Here is a 20029-nt window from a genome sequence, read left to right as displayed (position 1 = left end):
TCTGTGATATTAAACAAAGGAAAAAGTGTTCAATATTTATATGTATCAACATGAAATTGTAAATGAGAGATAAGATATACACAAGAATAATCCTGTTGTTAGAAAACGCATAACACTTTGGGAAAACAGTAAATGTATTTATTATGTTATGAAGTAACTTCAAACAAGCAATTATAAATATATATATTCATTAGTTTTATATCTAAATAAAACATTTTAATATCACCACAGAGAATAGTCTAAGAACATAAAATATATTTTCTCTTTCATATAAATAATACCTTTTTTCCTGTGCGTACCATTCAACAACATTAATGCAACACACGTATAAACCAACAGGAAGAAATAGATGTATGTAATATATATAGTGCTAAAAAATTATTAAATTTCATTCTCTTTTCAAAGGCAAATCAATCAGTCTTATAGAACCTTCAATTAGAACAAAACGATTGCATTATTCGAAGGTACATACATAAAGTATTACCGGTTTATGTAATCACGAGTTCGGTGTTAACAAGGTATACATATATAGATGTAGCTCTACTGTAAAAACAACTCTGTGCGATGTATATCGTTTACACCCGAAGAGTGTTCTTAAAAGTTTCGACGTTGTAAAATATTTACAACAAGAGAATGCACTAAAATATATTTTACCTATATTTAAATACTATAGGATGTGCTTCATATATGTATATATCTCTAAATATATATACACCGAAAAATAACAAACAATTTTTTAAGAAAGTGACGGAGTTTTAGACCACAGTCTTGCGATTTCAACAAAGATCAATATCCCCTTTATCTTTCAATCTTTTGTAGTAGTACGCAAAATGCGATAAGATGATCGTTTCATTTGTAAATTGTATCTGATGATATAATACATTCAATTTTTGTAACATATGTATGCATATATTACATTCTTTTTAGAAATACTGATCTCTCTCCCTCTGGTCTATATTCCTCTCCTTTTCTTACTCTCTTATTCATTTTATCACGGCAGATTAAAAACTGAAGCTTTGCTAGGATGTCCCCGTTCGTGCTCTAACTTTATCCTTCAAATAATTGGCAACCTGCGTCTGCGAGTGTCTAATAGCTAATTGAAGGGGCGTGACGCCTTCTTGGTTCACGAGTAAAGGATCCGCTCCTGCGCCTACCAGTTGCCTCGCAACAGTCATCTGTCCTGTTAAAGCTGCCGCGTGCAGCGCACTTTCACCATTCTGAAACGACGACGAAAAGAAGAGATCGTGTATATAAAGGCTAATCATTAATTTCATTTGATCAGAGTTCTATGGTGTATCATAAACTGTTTCCAACTGTGTGCACTAGTGCTTCAACGAGTATCTTTCTAAGCACCAGCGCAACCGACACTTTCACGTACCGGAAGAATACCAAGAGATGGACGGTACTTGAGTAGCTCGCCTACAACAGCGGTGTGGCCCTTGTGCGCCGCCTTGAATAGCGGGGTCGCGCCGTCCTACAAAAGAAAACACTCCAGACCGGCTATTCTTTTCGAAAAGATGATTTCTAGCTTCCTCTCTTTGTCCGATCGCACTCGACTTACATGTCTGGTGGCGTCGACCTTCGCGCCAGCTTTCAAAAGCCTCCTCACGACATGATCGTGTCCCATTTGCGCTCCTATCCATAAAGGCGTGGCACCATCGGTTCTTGCTGCGTCCGTTTTTGTCCCATGTTCTAGCAGAACCTCCAGGATACGCACATGGCCATTCTGCGCGGCTATGAACAGTGCTGTTGCTCCGTCCTATGCCGACGAAACAACCAATTATGCACACATTTCTTATTCAATAATTATCAACCTTTAAACATGTGACTTTTAAACGTTTGAAAGTCATTGCAATAGCGGTTACTATGGCAGTCCAAACTGACAATTTATCGTACGACCCTCGATCGACTCGAATTATTTCGAAACTCGCGATGTATGCGCAATGTTATTTGGTCTTGAGTCCATCGCTAGCCTTACGATAAATGGTAACGAGCGCAGACTTCTTACAAACTAATCCCGACTAGATAGAATCCACATTTTTTACCATAAAACTCGAATAAGACCAGCTCACCTTCATGTAAGCGTTTGGATTGGCGCCTCTTTCGATCAGCCCTTCCACAACATCTAGGTGACCGCACTGGCACGCGACAAATAGTGGGGTGCCGCCGTCCTGCAATTGCAACCAGAAATTGTTGACCGTTTCCATTTCACTCGACTACAAAATAATCTTTACTTCTTTTTTTTTCGTTCCAACTTACTATGCTGCAAGAATCGACGATGGCACCGTGCTCCAACAGAAGGCTGGCAATGTTCATGTAGCCACCTTGAGCGGCGAAGAACAACGCCGTGGTGCCGGTCTAAAAATAACGAACAATAAATTTTCCAAGATTTTTAGTGAAACCTTGAAGGCATTGTATAATGCGCCGGGGAGGTTTTGGGGATTTTATGACGCGAAGAAGGGACGAGTGACTCTATCGTAAAACAGGATGGTGTTTTATTGCTTCTCTAAACACGCGTGGATAAGTAACGTACGGAAGAAGCGTTGGTACAATGTTACGTAGCGTAATCAATATCGCATGGAACTTTGTTTCGCTGTAACTCGAAATGAGAGGAACGGGTTTAGAATCCGTAAAAGTAAGACGCATTAAATATTTAGTCTCATCTATAGGAGAACGTGAACGTTGAGCGACAGCAGCATTCTTTCTTTATCGTCCCTGGAATACTTGAGAGATATCGGTTGGAAAAGAAGTAGATTCTCAAAAAGTATATCGATATTGATTATCGGGGAACGAAAAGAAAGCTGAAAATAGAACCAGTCTAAAAGAAAAAAAATAGTAAAACGCTTGTAATACTACTATCTTTTAATATCTGCTGTCCTTACTTTAGACGTGCCGTTTGGTGCCAAATAATTAATGACACACATTCGCCATTTAAATGTCACGTTCACTTGCGTACGACTCTGCTTGAATAGGTCGTGAATTTTTTATTTTATCGTCTACGATATACCAGACGCACCTTTCCACTCGTATTAAACGCAAACTGAATTTGTTCCGTATTACCACGATCGCGAGGTAGAGTTTCCTCTGTGATGGTAATGTCCGACGGGATAATTGACAGTAAGAACGACATCCTGTCGCCTTCGCCGTAGCAAGGTACCAATTATAATGCGCCAGAGGTGTCCTTCCTACGTCTTGGAAGAACCGACGCTTTATCGTTTACTTAAATGTCCAAGGAAGAACTGATGTATCATCGGTTGCCTTCTATTCTCGTCGCGGCAGAATGTTCCTACCATTATGATGTAAAGTTCATATATCCGCTGGTGGTTTACAAAGGAAACAGTTAGTGGATAAATGGAACAAAGGCTTGAATTATGAATGAAAAATATCATGGATGAAATGTTACGATTTTAATAAAGCGTGTGGATGAACGCAGAATGAATGAAAAAAAAAAAGGTAGCTGTAGAGATATCGAGCTGTGCAGAGACATCAGTGTCCCATATTTACGTATTTCGGGGTCAGATTCACCGAAAGCTGCAACAAGAGGCGAGTTCCGAATAACTGAATAAAAAGAGAGCGGTTTCGAATCGAATATCTATCCATCGGTAAAGGAGGGAAAGTGCTGGTGTGTGTCTCGAATATCCACGAAAGAAACAACGTGCGCCAGACCAATGCAAGCCGAACCTGTTCGAGTGCCAGCTATATGTATACATGCACTTTCACTGTTCTTTTACCTCGGAGCATCAGTGATTACTGTGTTAAAAAACTGTATATCTCGATCGATTTGCCGTTTGTATTTAATTATATTTTCTATTGAGTCTCGCATACGGCAAATCGCTGGAGCGTTCTTCCGTGTGTACGCGTTCTATGGAGTCCCAGTGTTCTCTGAACCATATCAATCCATGCGAACGACATAATACCTATCCATTACAAACCGCAGAAATTCTATAACGTTGATCAACCTGTCCATCTACTCACAGATGGCAACGGTCATACACCGTTCTTGGTCATAGATCAAACATTTTGTATAAATATAATTTAAAAAAAGCAACAAAAATCGGTCGCTTTTGCTTTTACATGCTGCAGAATTGTCTGTTACTGCAGCTAATAAATATTTTGTATAACTTATAAACCATTATATGTAGTAGTAGTAAAATAAATAGTGAATAAAAGAGTAACATTTTGCATTCTCCCTTCAAGCACATTTTTCTTTACTTTTTTGTTAAAATGTCGATGTATATAAGCCAGATGATCATCTAAAAAGTTGCGAGAATCAGCCAAAGCTCAAGGCCACCTAGCGGTGATATCACCAAGCATAAACGCGCATAGATACCCGCGAAAATCAAATCGCTCGTTCATGTGTCGTAACGACTAAGTCCGTTGAAAAATTTCAAACATCAGTCAAGTACTTCGACACCAAAATTTTAAAAATTTCGAAAATTACAGTTAGCCATCTTGGCATGTGGATTCACATCTGACTCAAATGTAAATTTAACGATGCATGGTCACGAGCACAAGTGAGACGCGTTATAAAAGGTCAAAGTTATTTTTGATACCAGTTAAGGGGACCCCTTTATTTTAGGAATTTAATTAATTTGTTGGAATACGAACAACACGGGGTAATTAGAAGCAAATGACGCGAGGTACACGCGACGTACGTTGCACCCTGGCCCTTTGCTCGTAGTGCACGATCGTATCAATTAATGCGCGGATGCTTGGATGTATGGACGTTGGGCACCGTCGATTTATAATGAACTCGTTACTTCCTGCGTGTAATCTGCTTTCCAACGCACGCTATTTTAACTTGCTCGCTGTGTTTGCGCGATACAATGCGCTTTCGCGTTTTACGAACGACGCTGCATTATTTGAAATTCTTATGAAGGCGCGCCGGCAGGAGTTTTGGGAAATTTACGCCAAGCCAACGCTTTTCCACGCAATTAAACATACCTCTTACCATCAGTTCTACCGTAGTTTTGCGTAAAAATGGATATCCAAGAATTCGAAACTTTCGATCTTTCTTTTTCGTAGAAATTTACGACTTTCGTGAACGATAAAAATAAAGTGTAACGCCTGTATACGGTTGCTTTCGTCGAATTCGTGACTCAAGCTAAAAATATTTGGACAAATGTATGAGGAAGATAAGACTTTGATAAGTCAATGAAACGCGATAAGAGAATGGTTTTCAGTTTCTGACTGGTGCACTTAAAAATGTTCCAACAGGGGACTTATACGGTATATACATAGTAAAATAACTAAGAGGAGAAACAATTTGCACAACGAAGTTAAAGCACAATTCAGAGCCCAGGTTAAAAATTAATGAACCAAACTGGTCCACCCGGTTCGAGAATAACATCCGTAAAAAACCCCGAGGAGGAATCTGCGAAACTCGACGCTTGAGTAACGAGATACGCCCCGGAGTACCGGTGGCCACTGAATACCGATTCGTTCGAACCGGTCGAAAGTCTGTTCCTCGAACGAGGCCAAACTTAAGGGATCAGTGTGTCACGAACGCCCACGCACAATTTTCAAGCTGATACCCAGCAATTTATGCAAAAGAGAAGCCGAGCGCGCGCTCCACGTGAGTCGTTCTACGCGGCTGATCGCGTTATTACCCTTGCTGCAGACGCCGCCACCGTCGCCGTCTGCCGCTGAAAATGCATTAGAAACACGCGAGGGCCGCGTACACAACGCGGTGGAACCTAGCGTGATTCGCTTCAGCAACCTTGAATACATACGGGGCCCGGACAACGGGTATTTTATGCGCCGACACCGGGGGTATTTACGAGGCGAAATATGCTCGTTCGTTTTATCCAGGTCGCGGTTTTTAGAAACCGTAGAACGAGCGTGACTAATTGACCGACGTTAATCCATTCGCGTTCGAGCTTTCGACTTCCCTTGTTACAGATTCCGCCGTTTACTTTTCCTGATTCTTACTTCGCTACGTTTCTCCGTGCATTAATTAGACATTCTTAACATTATTTGTTTAACTTAACCCTCTGCCTTACGATCTCTTCGGTATTAGATGGAAACCGTGTTACGCGAGGGTTCAGCGTATTTTCTCAAATTGTTTTTGTTCTCTAACGCTTATCATTGGGTTAGTGTTAGGAATACGTTACGTGATATCGATCATTGTAAATGGTTAATAGGAATCGATTTATGTGGGATTAATGCGTAGGAAGAAATTTTTTTTACCGAGAAATGACCTAGTTAACAGGTCATGTTCAAAGTACTGCAATATTCTATTTGCATAATTCATATTCGCTGACCTTTAATTTTATGAATCGAAACTATAGTTAGAGTTAAAATTAAACATTGCTGCAGATATAATACGGTCTTATTTTTTTCGCTGCATATTTGCGCTAGATACCACTACAAGTTACATTTCCATATGTGATGCGTGCGATCGTAAGGCAGGCGATTTAAAAAATTGCACGCACGACTGTGCAATATAATTCAATCGAAAATTGCATTTCGAATAAACAATCCATTTGTTTTAGAATCTACTACGGATACCGATTCATGGGTCGCGACGCGTCAGCATGAGTAAGAAGAACGTTCTTGACGAATCATCGGGCTTAATTAAAAAAAAATATCGTAAGCAACCCTATTTTCTACGACGAAAAACGAAACAGTCACGTTCCTTGTCCGACCTCGAGGATAGCTGTCTTCCAATCTCGGAATACAGATTAGAAACTCCTCTATCGACCGAATAATCGAGCAAGTCGCGATCGTTGGCTGGTCAGAAAGAAGCAGAAACTCTGCTCGCTGCTAATTGCGGCTCTGTCGCGTTTACATTCGGCCATCCTACTTTTCCCCCGTTGACTCTCTCCATCCTCGATAATTGGGATCGATCAGGAATTCATCTAGATCGCTTGTAAACAGTTGGAAGTGGTTCCGTTTCGGTACCAATCGCGCCAGCATCGGATTCGAGCGTGGCTGCTGAACAGATTGCTCCTTCTCTCTCTTAGCCGCGGTAAATAAAAATAATTCTGGTACCCGAGTTGCGGTGATTGAGTAACGGGCCGGCTCGCGTTTAGCTGTTTTAACGCGTGTTTGCGTAATCTGTTCCCCTGTACCATCGTTCCTCGGTCTCGAATACCAGAAAGAACGTTATTACATTCCTTTTTCCTGTTTTTCCGAGTCCGCTAGATTTCGACTCATTTGCATACCGGTATCTCACATCTAAAAGAGATAGGATAGCGGACGGATTGTCAATTAAATTAATCTTGTTTCTCTGCTGTGCTTTTATATTATGTTTTTGGTAAAAACAAAAACAAAAAATTGAAACAGCAGAGAGTATAGGAAAAAAGAAGCGTACAATAGTAGTAAATATACGTCAGTAGTCGGTACAATCTTGGCTATCTCGGCGAATCTTGGAATTTAACTTATGCGTGGACACTTTTATAAATAGATGTACTCAGTCAAAATTAATTTCAATTGCAGAACGTCCATGAATGCGCCAAAAAAATAAGTAAAATAGTCTCTGGGTAGCGATGCGTTGCTTAACAATCATCCATGATTTAATTAATGAATCATACGCCAGGAGGTTCCTTAATCGAAAGCTAAACGGCCACATTTTCGTGGCCGAAAATTGCGAGTGGACCCCGTGTTGCAACAGATTTGCATACAATACCTGTATTCCCGATATCACCGAGAGAGTAGGTAATACGTGTGGTATATACGTGGGCTCAGCGATAAATCGTCGCGAGCCACTTAAAAAGGGCCACTCGGCCGTTTCCTGGTGCCTCGTGTATCAGGCGACAGGGTTTTTATGTCCCGCAGACACTCCACTCCCTTTGTTAGTAGATCACGAGGGGTACTGTTCCTCTGTTCCTATTTTCAAGGAACTAAAAGACACAGGAAGATTGTAAAGTGTTTTTCTTTGTACGTACGACGAGAGATCATAATTGACAAGAATACACAGCAATTTGCGAGACTCATTATCGAACGTGAATGACGATTACGGTATTGCCGCACACTATTGTCGAGATAAACGTGGAAATGTCATACGCGAATTTTTTTGTAGTAAATATCGTAGCGATTCATGTTTAGAGAGGACAGAAGATAATTAGCTATAGCTTTACTTCTGATTATTGCAATTAATTGCTCCGATAAGGTGCTGAAGTATCTGTTATTTCACCAAGCCAGTTAATGGTTAAAAATACTACGTTACGTGAAGCATGTTATGCAACAAATAGTTTCAAAGTGCATAACTCTAGCTCTACAAGTCTCCATTGGCTCTGACGGAGAGAGATGAAGGAAGTTAAAGATACAGGAAAGAAAAAAAGGAAAAGGAAAAGCGGTGTATACTCGAGATGCCAGCAGAAAGAAGTAAATGAGTCGAAACTGTAACTTTTGGACGTCGTGAAGATTTCCACTGAGTGGGTAACGGGGTTGCGGGGACGCGCACGTTCAACGGGCTTCATTCATTCTTAGGAGTTCATTCATGGACCGGCTATACGTTATGCTCAAGACTTACCAGCCTTCTGGCATTAGGATCCGCCCCTTGTTGCAGCAATTCGGTGACCGCCTCGATGTGCCCTCCGGCAGCGGCCAATATTAAAGGAGTCGTTCCATCCTGAAACAGGTGGACGGGGTCAACGACCTGCCGGTAATGTTGTAAACAGTAAGTCATCGACCAAACATTCAAAATATTCATCCTCCACTTCCTTTTTTCCCCATTCAACTTCCGTTACTAACCCGATGGTAAAACATTCAACTGGACTTAATTTAAGTGGTTATATATTCATGGATGCACGCGCGTACGTACGCTCGATGCGATATGTCTAATGAGAAATCCTCCGCGTTGCTTTCTAATTGATTTAAACGGGGCTAGTTTCGCGATTACTCGCGTAGACCGGAATCGTTGAACAGCCAATTAAGCGTCGTAAATCTGTCGTGTAAACTCCCTCAATTTGCTTGCGCTCGCCGTTCGAAACCGATTTTAAATTAGAGAGCTTCGTTTTTCACGCGAATTTCCCGATATTATCGAATCACGCGTCATCGCTGCATCGATAATTTGCGACAATAATGAGGGGACTGTCGGTAAGGTTCCCTCAATTGACGTAACAACCAATCAAGAGGACCGATCCTTAACAATGTCATTAATCCAAACCGATCGTCCGTAAATTAGCAAAGGAAGAAGACTCGAGGTATACCCGAAAAACGGCAGAACGACTCGTCTTGACATTTAAAAGAAGGTTAACGTTAACTACCCATCGTGCCTTGACCAAATTCCAAATTCCTCCAAATACACCGATCAAGTTTGACCGCGTGCCAAAGTGGAACGAATATACGCGCGTGATCTAATAAACCACTTTCGAGACAATGAATAACGTTATACGAACTTGTACTTGGTTTTACGACGTTGTATCGTTTGCATAATGAACTAGCTGACCCAACGGATGGTTCGTCGCCTTGTAAAACTAATTCCCCGTGTAGGGAAGTGATGTTCGCGCGACACGTCGGTGAGAATGGACTATTTTTTTCACGATCTACCTTATCTTTGCAGTCGACGTGGACGCGTCCAGAATCTAAGAGAACTCGTAGACGTTTCGCATCGCCACGTGCCGCTGCCAAATGCAATTCCACGTCCCAAGGGGATTCTTTCTAAAATAAAGGAACAGAAGAACAGAAAATGCATTAAAATTAATCGAGATTTTCCTCGATGCGTTGTCTCGCCCTCTCTCTGTTTCATTTCGCTGCTGATTTCGTCACACTTTCCTCCCCTATGCACTTTTACCGATCGCGAGAACGAGTTCATCACCCTCCGTCAACCATGTATCGATTAAGCAATCATAATCGTGAAACGTGGATGGACTAGACTCGTTGGACCGTAACCGAAATCGCGCCTTAAACAAATTATGCGGTGTTTCACAATTTCTCTTGGCTTTTCACGCGAGACATGAACTTTTCAACATTTTTAGAACGCGTACAGAGATTTTCGAGCGTCGACCGCTCAGCGAAAGCACTTATTAACGGGACTAATTGAAACTATTTAAATGCTTATCTGCCGCGTGCGCCTCGAAATCACGGAATACATGAAATCTTGATTAAAATGCGAACCGGGTATGTTGTACATGTAAATATCGCACCATAAAACTCGTCTACTATAAAAGCCAGTAGACGGTGCATACACGTTTCACCTAGACATGTGTATACGTGACACGAAAAAAATAGAAGCTGCACTTCCACTTAAATATGTTTTTTTTACCCGGCGCACAAAGCGTGCAACGCTTGTCAAAGTGCAATGTTCCGCTGCGTTTTATTCCAACAGCCTGTTTCTAGGTCATCCCGCGTTAAGAACAACTATCAATGCATCGCGTAAGATCTTAAGCGATCTCAATCGATTGTTACGATTCGCGGCCATGAACGATAGAAATTGTTTGGCCACAGACACGTTAGAATTAACATATTAATAAATAAAAGCGATACAGGATCGTTGTGCAACCATGCGTACGATCAACAGGACAAGGTGTTCATTACTTATTATACAGCCGAGAAGTGACATCAGATCTCCGCAAATTTCTTCTGATCTCATCTAGTTTTATGTTTCCAAGTGTATACGTGTCACGTAAACGATCGCGATCGAGCTCGTTTTTTGTTACTCATCATATACGAATATTTTAACGATACGTGAACACGTAAATGCAATCATAACAAAAAATATATTATCGCTCATTAAATTATCTTTCCGAGGACAAAAAAATTACTCCCGGTTGTGAATGTATTCATTCAAGGGACATAGGTGATGTAATTAAAAAAATCGATCAAAAAATTGTTTACCTAAAGTTACTACTTCAAGCGTAAAAAAAGTTTTGTCACAAGATATATCTTGGGAATTACGGTAAAACCGTATTCGCTGTTTTCGTTTAATTGCATTGCGTCGTGTGACACGCGATGTTTCATTCAAAATGTGTTAACACAGAAAATTACATATGTTACCCCGTACGATGGAATTTTAATAAAGAGAAGCTTTACCTTCATAGACATGTTCGGTGAGCACGTGTAGCAGGACCTCGCGCGATCAACGTCTCGTTGTAATTACAAGAAAACGAACAAATGCACTTAACGTTAATGTTGCAATTGCATCGTCGTGCATCGAGCATGCTTTCGGTTACATGTCGCGTGTCAATTTCAATTCCAATATTGTCGATAGTATACGGTACATGTCTTAAGATCGGACGCACTCTCGTATCACAGCCCGTTTAAACGCGCGAGAGACCACTAACACGCACCTTTGTATTTACGAAACGCGAAGGCACAGCATAACAGCTTCATTATTTACCGGATGACTTCAAGTCACCGAATGCCCGATAGTACTGTACGACAGTGGTATAGACAACGGTTGTTTCCCTCGTTGCCCGCTTGGTAGCGTTACCTGCCACATACAATTTATTTGATCTCATTTTCATTTTTAAATCAAGATTTTTTCATATTTCATTATAACGATTACTTAATGCTATCTATACATATGTTACACGATTATATATTAATATTTTGTTCTTATGTTTGTCTTAGAAAAATGAATTCAATTCGTTTTTTAATACATTACTTCGTCACACTAATTTTATATAATTGATTAAACATTTATCAATTCTAAACATTAAGTTTCCATTTGTAAAAGTTGAAAAATGTATGTACCTGATGCGAAGGCATAAAAATATATTTAAATTTATAGGGATACGTAGAAATTTATTAGTAATGTTGGTTACCCTGATTTATCTGTGACATATGTAGCTACAGTGTGCTCTGAAGTCTCTTTTCTGTGCGTAGCCATTTTACGGTGTACATCTAGTAAATAGAAGTAAGAAGGTATATTAATTAAACAGTTTCCTTGTGCGAAATTTTTCTTCAGCATAGTATATAGATTTTACATCATAAATTCTATTGCAGACACAAAAATGGAAAACGATAATGGAATACTTGTTGACTTGTACATCCCAAGAAAATGGTAAGCGACGCACGTGGATTGAGCTCTACTTGCTACATGACTTACTTTCTACTACGAATTAAAGTTAAATTTGTTTATAAATAGTACCTGTTAATTTTGCAGCTCATCGAGTAACCGTATCATCCACGCAAAGGATCATGCGTCTATTCAGTTGAGTATTGCTGATGTTGATCCCGAAACTGGGCGCATGACTGATTCGCAAAAAATGTATGCAATCTGCGGAGCTATTCGTCGTATGGTACATTTCTTTTTATCAATATTATGTCCAAATAAGTATATAAATTTGTGGTCCATTCGATTAATCTTTGAATATATTTTTCAGGGCGAATCTGATGATTGTTTGGTACGTCTTGCAAAAAATGATGGTATACTACCAAAAAATTTTTAATGTAAGATAATTATTTTATTCTTTCAATAAAAAATATAAAAAAAGACTCAAGTAGTTCATTTTTCTATTTTCACCTGAAATTATAAATTGAATTGGTTATAAGAACTTCGTTGCATGTACCATTTATTATAGGATTTGTACATAATTTTGTATATGAAATAGATCATTATATACATACATATATTTATAATACGGGAAGATAAATTCTTGAATATTCCATGCTTGTTTCACTGCAACAATTTGTTTTGCTAATACCATTTCAGAAATGATTTATGTATTGATTATATAAAAATAAAAATCATTTTAAAAAATATAGTGTTGCATATAGTCAAGAAAGTATGATCTCCAATATTAATATTTAACTGCTTTCAACAAAAACATTTACAAACATGTTAAAATATGTATTCATTGTAGATATTTTCTATTATACATATAACACCTTGAATAATAAGGATCAGTAGAAATTGTTAAATATTTAGAATAATCTAATCTTTACCAAGGACGCATGGTATAAATGCAGTCTCGATGACTGATTACCATATTATTTATAAACTAAATTTATCATATACAGTTATTGTAACTACTATTAACTCAAATTTATTTTAATGATTCTTTTCACTTTTTAAGTATGTTCGAATTTTTAGGAATAACTTATGTCAAGAGAGAGAGAGAAAGATTAAGCAGTAGAAATATTTTATATAATTTTGTGCATACGTCACTCGCGTCATATTATATTTGGGAAAATACGGAAACTCGTAAATATTTAAAACAGATTAGTTTTAAAAAATATTTGTTATATATTAGAGTATCATTTACCGGGAACCTGATTTTCATGCATAATTATTGTTAAAAAATGATGGAACTGCCTTTAAAACATTACCCTGAGTATATGCTATTGATGCCATATTTTTTTTTTTATCTGCCTATATAATTGCTACAGTAGGCCAATATATATTTTATAGTTGATATTTTTTAAAGGGTAATCAATTTTTAACCACGTGTGCGATCAAGTTTTACCTATACAATAAAGTAAAAGCAGGTATAGCCACTGAGAAACAAAATATAACTTCCATGAATTTAATTAAAATTTGTGATAAATACTTTTTTCAAATTATTTCTAAATGTAAAAATATCACTTAAATCATTGCATTTGATTTTTTACATTTAACATTGTGGTTTTAATTCATTTTAATTACTTATTCTGTTACAAAAATGTTCCTTTTTGCTACAAGTCTATTATTTCCAACTAAGATTTATTTGTGTGTCTAATTGCAATATATGAAAAAATTTCCTTAGGAAATAAAAGTGCTGATCAATCATTCAAGAAAATCTATGACTTTATAAATTTCATATGTATCTTATACTACTTTTATACACAGCTGAATCTGTGTATCAAACATTTAACACAGGAGTATCGGATAAGGAATGAACTCGATTAAACCTCCGATTTTTCAAAGCTGCAATCGCTTCTACAAGATCTGCTCTTTTACTAAAAAAATCTACTATGGCTTGACCTGTTAAGGCAGATGCCAGGAACTGTTCGACACTTATCGACCAATCTGGACCAGTTGACGCAACTGCATTCGAAGGATTGCCATTGCGATCGTGCGACTAAAAATAATTGTTTATGTGAAATTTATAGTGTACTGCAAAATAATCAACTCTATGATACACACCCGTTCTGCAACTGAGGATGTCTGTTGAGCATCGGTAGCAGCTAAAAGTAAACTGTCCTCGGATTCATCGCGATCGACATAAAATTTTTTACCAACATCACCCAGTTGGAGTAAAAGAGTACCTATGTATGTTACATGAAATGAATATTTTCTAATCTGGTATAAGTAAACGGTATATGGTGTTTTGATGTACATGCGTATATATAATTTACCTATCGATGCTATACAGTGATAAGTTTCTTGTTCTTCTGGTTGTGCAGGAAACATGTCATAAAGCGTCTTCCATAACGCTATAAAGTGTCTCTGTGACATTTTTGGTACAGTTTTTAGATCTAATGGACTATCCTTAGACGCTATCATAGAACGTAAACTACCCATGCTTTGTACTTCCCACGATTGATCACCCTGTTGACTGGTCAAACTTGTCGAACGAGATAATGTACCAACAGACGGTTCCTCCGCTAAACTGATTGGCAATTCTAAGGAAGCAGCACTTTGTTCCATACTATCAAAGAAATCTGTAGCTTCTGCTGCTACCTCAGCACCATCTGATATTAATAATATGCGTTTAAATTATTTAAAGTAACATTAAATAGCTGTAAATACTTTTTCTTTTTATTCAAATGTAATTAAGTATTAAGTATTTACCAGAATGCGTGGGCGATTCGAAATCAACAGGTGTAAGCAGCGGTGGTAAGTGCAAAGTGTATAAAAGTTTCAATCTTTGGGTCAAATCAGCGGTTGCTGTCATTCCGATTGATTGTACTAATTCCCGAAAGTTCAGTAGACCATCACGATTACGATCCATTAACTGATAGTACAATACCACTTATGAACATTTTCTGTATTTTCTTGATCTTATTCAATAAAATTAAGATACACATAGATGTTAATTCTCTAACATTTTCTATTGCTTGTTATCATTTGTAATTTTTTCGTTAGAGTAAATAACTATAATTAAAAAGGTAAAACATTATCTTTTAAACCTCCATTAACTTACACAGAATAACCGAGCAGCAAGGGATTCAGCTTGACTACATTTTCCCCATGGAGATAAACCACCGAATAATATTCGAAACAATTCGAAATCTACTTTATACGCTTCGTAAGGGGGTTGAGTGGGATCATAACGATCAGGTTCGGATTTCCGTTGACTCATTAATTCTTCTCTCACCAAACTCAACAGATCCTAAACATCAGTATCACTGGTTCTTAAACATTCGAAATTGCTACATTCATATACCTATATAACTACAAATCCATTTAGAATACCTGCAGTTCTTCCATTGTCATATATTTGTCAAGAACAACGCTCCTGATTACGTTCTTTTCAATTCCATCTTCTAAACTTTGAACTACTCGAAGTCTGTGTTTTAAACGAAGCCTTTCTATTCCACCGATAGTCAAAGATCCGTATCGTGCATATGCTTCATATATTAAAGTTTGAACGGATATACTCTAAAATAATGAGAGTGTATGTACAATTATTGCTTGGTATATAAAACGATCAGGAATATGTGCTTACTCTATTAGGAGTAGCAGTGTCAACTGGTCTAGGAAGTATAAGTCCCTCATCATTGTATACACCTCCAAGATAATCTGTCAATAACTGCATCGCTTCACCGTCGTCGCGGCAATTTAACAATTTATCTTGGTTCCATTCCAGTACTGTCAATGCTATCTGACACAGGAAGAAATACCTGTTTACTTCAAATTTCTTCTGTATGTATTTTATTCTGTATTCATTAGAAAAGGTGTCAATAAAATTCAATACTTTTAACTAGCGAACAATAATTAAGGAGCTAAAAAGAAAATGAATGCACGTGAAATATATGTTGTACCTGGAAAATTACTTTTGCTCCGTCATAGAAAAAGCAATCCATTATATTCACTGCACTACTAGTTGGCATAACGCTTAAAAATATGGTTAAGAACCACGAAAGTGATATAACTTTGATGAGACCAAGTTCTTGCAGTCTAGCATGTAACGTCGGTAAATGTTCAGCGGCCAACTCTTCTAATAGACCTTGATCAACGAGAGCACCTACTACTCTTCTGTCATAATAGTCAGGTAACAACGATTCACATACATTGCATAACTGCCAGAATGCAGATTCTTCTGAACAATAGATCAATAGAACCGAAGCTACTATATTCATCGCCTGGCAATAACCTGTCCAAAAATAATTCATAAAAACTTTCTATTACAACACAGTTTTATTATAACAAATCAAAATTTTACCAATTTGTGGATTTTTCCATGCGTACGCGGAAAGAACTCTCCTTAATGCACTGATGCCAGTCTCAGACTGAAATGCTGGATGTTCGGGTAATGATCGATGTAAATCGCGTTCTATTTCCTCATTTGATTGACAGGTCTTTCCCAATGATTGATCAACTAGTGATTTATAAAGTCCAGGATTCATTACCATTTCATTTAAAGCACCTAAAAATAAACAGATTGTATCGTGTTGGTTCCTTTAAAATGTAATAATATTGTATTCACTATATTACCAGAGAAAGTGAGCCAGACTTCTCCTCTAAGAGTCTGTGGTACACCTTGAATTATAAGTTTTGCTGTTTCTGTTGTTCTGTACATTGTGATACCTCTACCATATTCTGCGAAATGAAGCTCCCATTGTTTTTCTTTAGCTTCTTGCTTTAACGTTGCTTCACTACTCAAGGGTGCTTTGAATAGAGTCATTAATGGCGGTTGAGGTTTCCAATCATTAGTAGATTTAGTCTCTTCGCTATTTTTGTCATTCTGTTGCAAACTGTTTTGAGAAAGTGCATGATCTAGGCTCCTATTTTGGGATAGAATCTGATAATTACGATACGCACACATATTATTACATTGCATCATCCAAAGTAGCAATACTGAAAACTTACAAATTTGATAGTTTCGATTTTGCGAGTAACTCAGATATCTTTTGTACGACAAAATCACGATCATGAATCTGAGCAAATAGAAACGATGATCGAGCAGTTGTCACGAGAATGGATTTATCCATTCCTGTACTGCCTAATTGATTTCCAGCAGGCTCTATAAGCCTTACTTCTCTCAAAGGTATAACTACACTTACTAATCCTTTTACCTATGACACGAGTATTAAATCATCAAATTTCTTCCAAGCATATTTACATTTATTCATATTACTTACCCTGCTTTCAAAACAGAGATAATTTTGGGAGAGAAATATTTTTCCCCACACATATCTCTTATTGTATGGTGTCCATAGTGTTGCATCAATGCTACCATCCAACTTTTCAATGCCTGGTAATCTGAACTGTAATCTATAAGCTTCTGAATGTGCTCGAGCATCAAGGTCTCTTTTTAAGAAAGATGGTTTTTTAGGTACATTTTTACTAAAAGTAAAATTACCATTAAAATCAATGTACAAAAAATTTATTTAAAAATTTCAAGATACTGTCAAATACCTTAATTTATTCAATAGTTCTCTATCTTCATTAAAGCCACTTTTTTCATCTATAAGCCTAAAAGAATTAATATAACATTAACTTGTCAAATGTACTATTCAATGTTTCGTACTGCATAGTGTAAATAGTATTACCTTTTCATAGCAATATTTGTAAGTTGTTCCATTAATGAATATGTCTCTGATTTATGAAGAAACATTGAAAAATAATGCTGTCATGAAAAAAACAAATGCTTATCAACAAAAGTATATATATAAATAATGCATATATATATATAAATAATGAACAAAACTTTTTTTGTTCACCTCTTTATTGTCTCTTGTCGTAACACGTATACTATCTGGAAATAGGATGGAATTAGTTTTACTTAATTCAGTAATGTCTGTCCATCTTATAGTTAATTTCGTTTCTCTTGCCAAAATATAGGCATAGAAACACATATGATGTATGGATAAATATAACCATCCTTGTCTAGGTAAGCGAGATTTCCAATAGCTAAAGAAACAATATATTAACATTATTGTATATAATACTAGCAATATTGAAAAAATGTACACAGTAATATGTTTAATGTTTCTGTGATGTAATAAATATTTTCAATATTTTATTCTCAAGTTAATTGTGTAAGTACCTGCAGGAATAATAATTGACCAATTTATCCTCCTTTGGTACATTAAAAAGTTGATGGAATTTAAAGGACACAGTTTTAAATGATTCTGGATCTTCTTCTATGGAGAACATTAAAATTTAGTAATTATGTGGGAATTTTGTTTCCCAATTAATTTCATAATTAATAATTTACCATCTGCAAACTGACAGTCCGGTACATTGTTTGCAATGATGGATTGTATTTTACAACAAACAAATTCTGTTATCTCTTCCTCTGTATCAAAAGAAGTTAAAGTGTCCATCAAATTGGAGTGAAGCCATTCCCAATCTTGCAAAATTTCTTCGTGTGTCAAGGAGCATGCAATTTCTATACAAGATAGAAAGAATTCTTTCAAAATAGGTTCTTATTTATAATAATAAATTGTTAATAATTGTTATAACAAATGATTATATATATATATAACTGAACTACTTTACCCCAATAAACTTCTGACGATGGTGTCTGATGTAATATTCTAAACGGTGCAGGTTTTGTGTCAAAAACACTGTCCAAGGTTCCAACCAATATAGAAGTAAGACCTTTTGTCCTTCCATGTCCCTTACGACGTTGTAAAACAAAGTATACAGTCACTTGTTCTGTTATCCTATGTAATAATAATAATAAGAAAATAGTATCATTCTTCTTTTATAAAAATAGTATAAGGCTTATTTCGATATAAAACAATAGAATAACAACTGTAACTATATTATATAAATCCATTAACAAAATGTTTTTAGATAATGTATATCATAACGATTTAAAAGCAAGGCATACTAAGCATAATTGTATGATAAAGAAGATGAATGATAAACAAGTCATAAAAAAATACAAGTAGATATGAACAATAAGCTAGTTTTAAAAGTTAAGAGTACAATTTTTATTTACACAATCACTTGTACAAGCAAGGAAACAATAACTTTACATATAATTCTATACATGCTTATGTATATTTTATTCATAAATATCATTGAAGGGGAATGAATTAATCTCGTAGATAATTGGGAAAGTGATTCAGTTGCCAATACCGCAAACGTTCCTTATCGGCAATAAACCGGATTTCACATACGTACGCAATATATTATAGTTTATATCCTTCTATTGCATGGTAACGTTGAAAGGTAAAGCAGTAATTTAAAACTTTAGAAATACATAAGAATTTCAGTTCGTAAAATCTTCTAACGTATGCGTAACATTTGATTTCGCTAAGCACAGTTACGAAACGTAAACAAATAACATCGCTAGAAAACTCACAAATTAATCAAGAAATAATTATTTTTCAGCTGATGTTGGCGTATGCACGGATTAGCGCAAGTTCAACCATAATAAATGCTTGGAAAATTGCATAAATTTCTTATGCAGCTCTGTCAGCTGTGTTTGACACACGATGTAAACAGTAATTATAACAGTACATTGAACGTTGTATACACATGTAAATTTACCAGAAAGCATTTGCTAGTAGAACCTCTTGTGGCTTCACCCACATATTGATCACTGTTGTTCCAGCACATATGGCACTAACGATACCAATTCAAACACACTTTATCCAAGCCACTCGCAAAATTCGCTCTCTGTCGAATAGAAAAAAATACTTGCCAAAGATAAACACCAACACGAACTCCACTACGAATCCCCCGTTGTCAGCTGCGACGATTTCAACAATGACGCCATGCTTCTAACATAAAATGTTACTAAAGATTCGATACCTTTTTTTTATCTTTTATATTCTTTGAGAACGAATCTAACACTTCGTTTTGTATGGTATATCAAACAAATTGACTTGAAATTTAGTTAATTGTAAATATTAAACAGATGCTTAAATCATTTTATCACAACGTATGATGAATAAAATTGTTGTAACATTGCAGAGATAATATTATTTGTTACTGCTGTAACTGTAACACACGTTTAATATATATGTAAAATATTTA

General features: G+C 36.7%; 3 protein-coding genes across 5 annotated transcripts; 1 reads left to right on the top strand and 2 right to left on the bottom strand.

Moving 5' to 3' along the window:
- Positions 1-116: 116 nt before the first annotated feature.
- Positions 117-11328, bottom strand: LOC143426306 (uncharacterized). 2 transcript variants are annotated; one of them, XM_076899679.1, is made up of 8 exons: positions 10978-11328; positions 9496-9606; positions 8477-8575; positions 2260-2358; positions 2073-2171; positions 1562-1759; positions 1379-1474; positions 117-1217 (listed from the first exon to the last, which is right to left on the bottom strand). In XM_076899679.1, the coding sequence occupies exons 1-8, from the start codon at positions 10987-10989 to the stop codon at positions 1020-1022; spliced, it is 912 nt and encodes a 303-aa protein (XP_076755794.1). In that variant the 5' UTR covers positions 10990-11328; the 3' UTR covers positions 117-1019. The 2 variants fall into 2 exon arrangements, with proteins under 2 accessions (XP_076755794.1, XP_076755795.1); XM_076899680.1 differs by lacking the exon at positions 9496-9606.
- Positions 11329-11701: 373 nt separating this feature from the next.
- On the top strand, positions 11702-14013 carry Rps21 (ribosomal protein S21). Its single transcript, XM_076899691.1, has 5 exons — positions 11702-11803; positions 11893-11950; positions 12053-12188; positions 12273-12340; positions 13795-14013. The coding sequence occupies exons 2-4, from the start codon at positions 11901-11903 to the stop codon at positions 12336-12338; spliced, it is 252 nt and encodes an 83-aa protein (XP_076755806.1). The 5' UTR covers positions 11702-11803; positions 11893-11900; the 3' UTR covers positions 12339-12340; positions 13795-14013.
- On the bottom strand, positions 12446-19739 carry Tbc1d8-9 (TBC1 domain family member 8/9). Of its 2 annotated transcripts, none has more exons than XM_076899645.1 (19): positions 19541-19739; positions 18539-18705; positions 18255-18428; positions 18084-18180; positions 17758-17947; positions 17587-17663; positions 17453-17509; positions 17176-17380; positions 16904-17109; positions 16529-16818; positions 16257-16460; positions 15856-16187; positions 15540-15695; positions 15287-15472; positions 15015-15203; positions 14663-14825; positions 14227-14562; positions 14015-14136; positions 12446-13949 (listed from the first exon to the last, which is right to left on the bottom strand). In XM_076899645.1, exons 1-19 carry the CDS (start codon positions 19582-19584, stop codon positions 13731-13733), a joined length of 3414 nt encoding a protein of 1137 aa, XP_076755760.1. In that variant the 5' UTR covers positions 19585-19739; the 3' UTR covers positions 12446-13730. The 2 variants fall into 2 exon arrangements, with proteins under 2 accessions (XP_076755760.1, XP_076755761.1); XM_076899646.1 differs by having other exon boundaries at positions 18084-18177.
- Between the last annotated feature and the right edge of the window lie 290 nt (positions 19740-20029).

Source organism: Xylocopa sonorina, chromosome 8, assembly GCF_050948175.1.
Source record: "Xylocopa sonorina isolate GNS202 chromosome 8, iyXylSono1_principal, whole genome shotgun sequence".
NCBI lineage: Eukaryota > Metazoa > Arthropoda > Insecta > Hymenoptera > Apidae > Xylocopa > Xylocopa sonorina.
The sequence above is the reverse complement of the archived record's forward strand: the minus strand, read 5'-3'. Positions and strand labels throughout refer to the sequence as shown.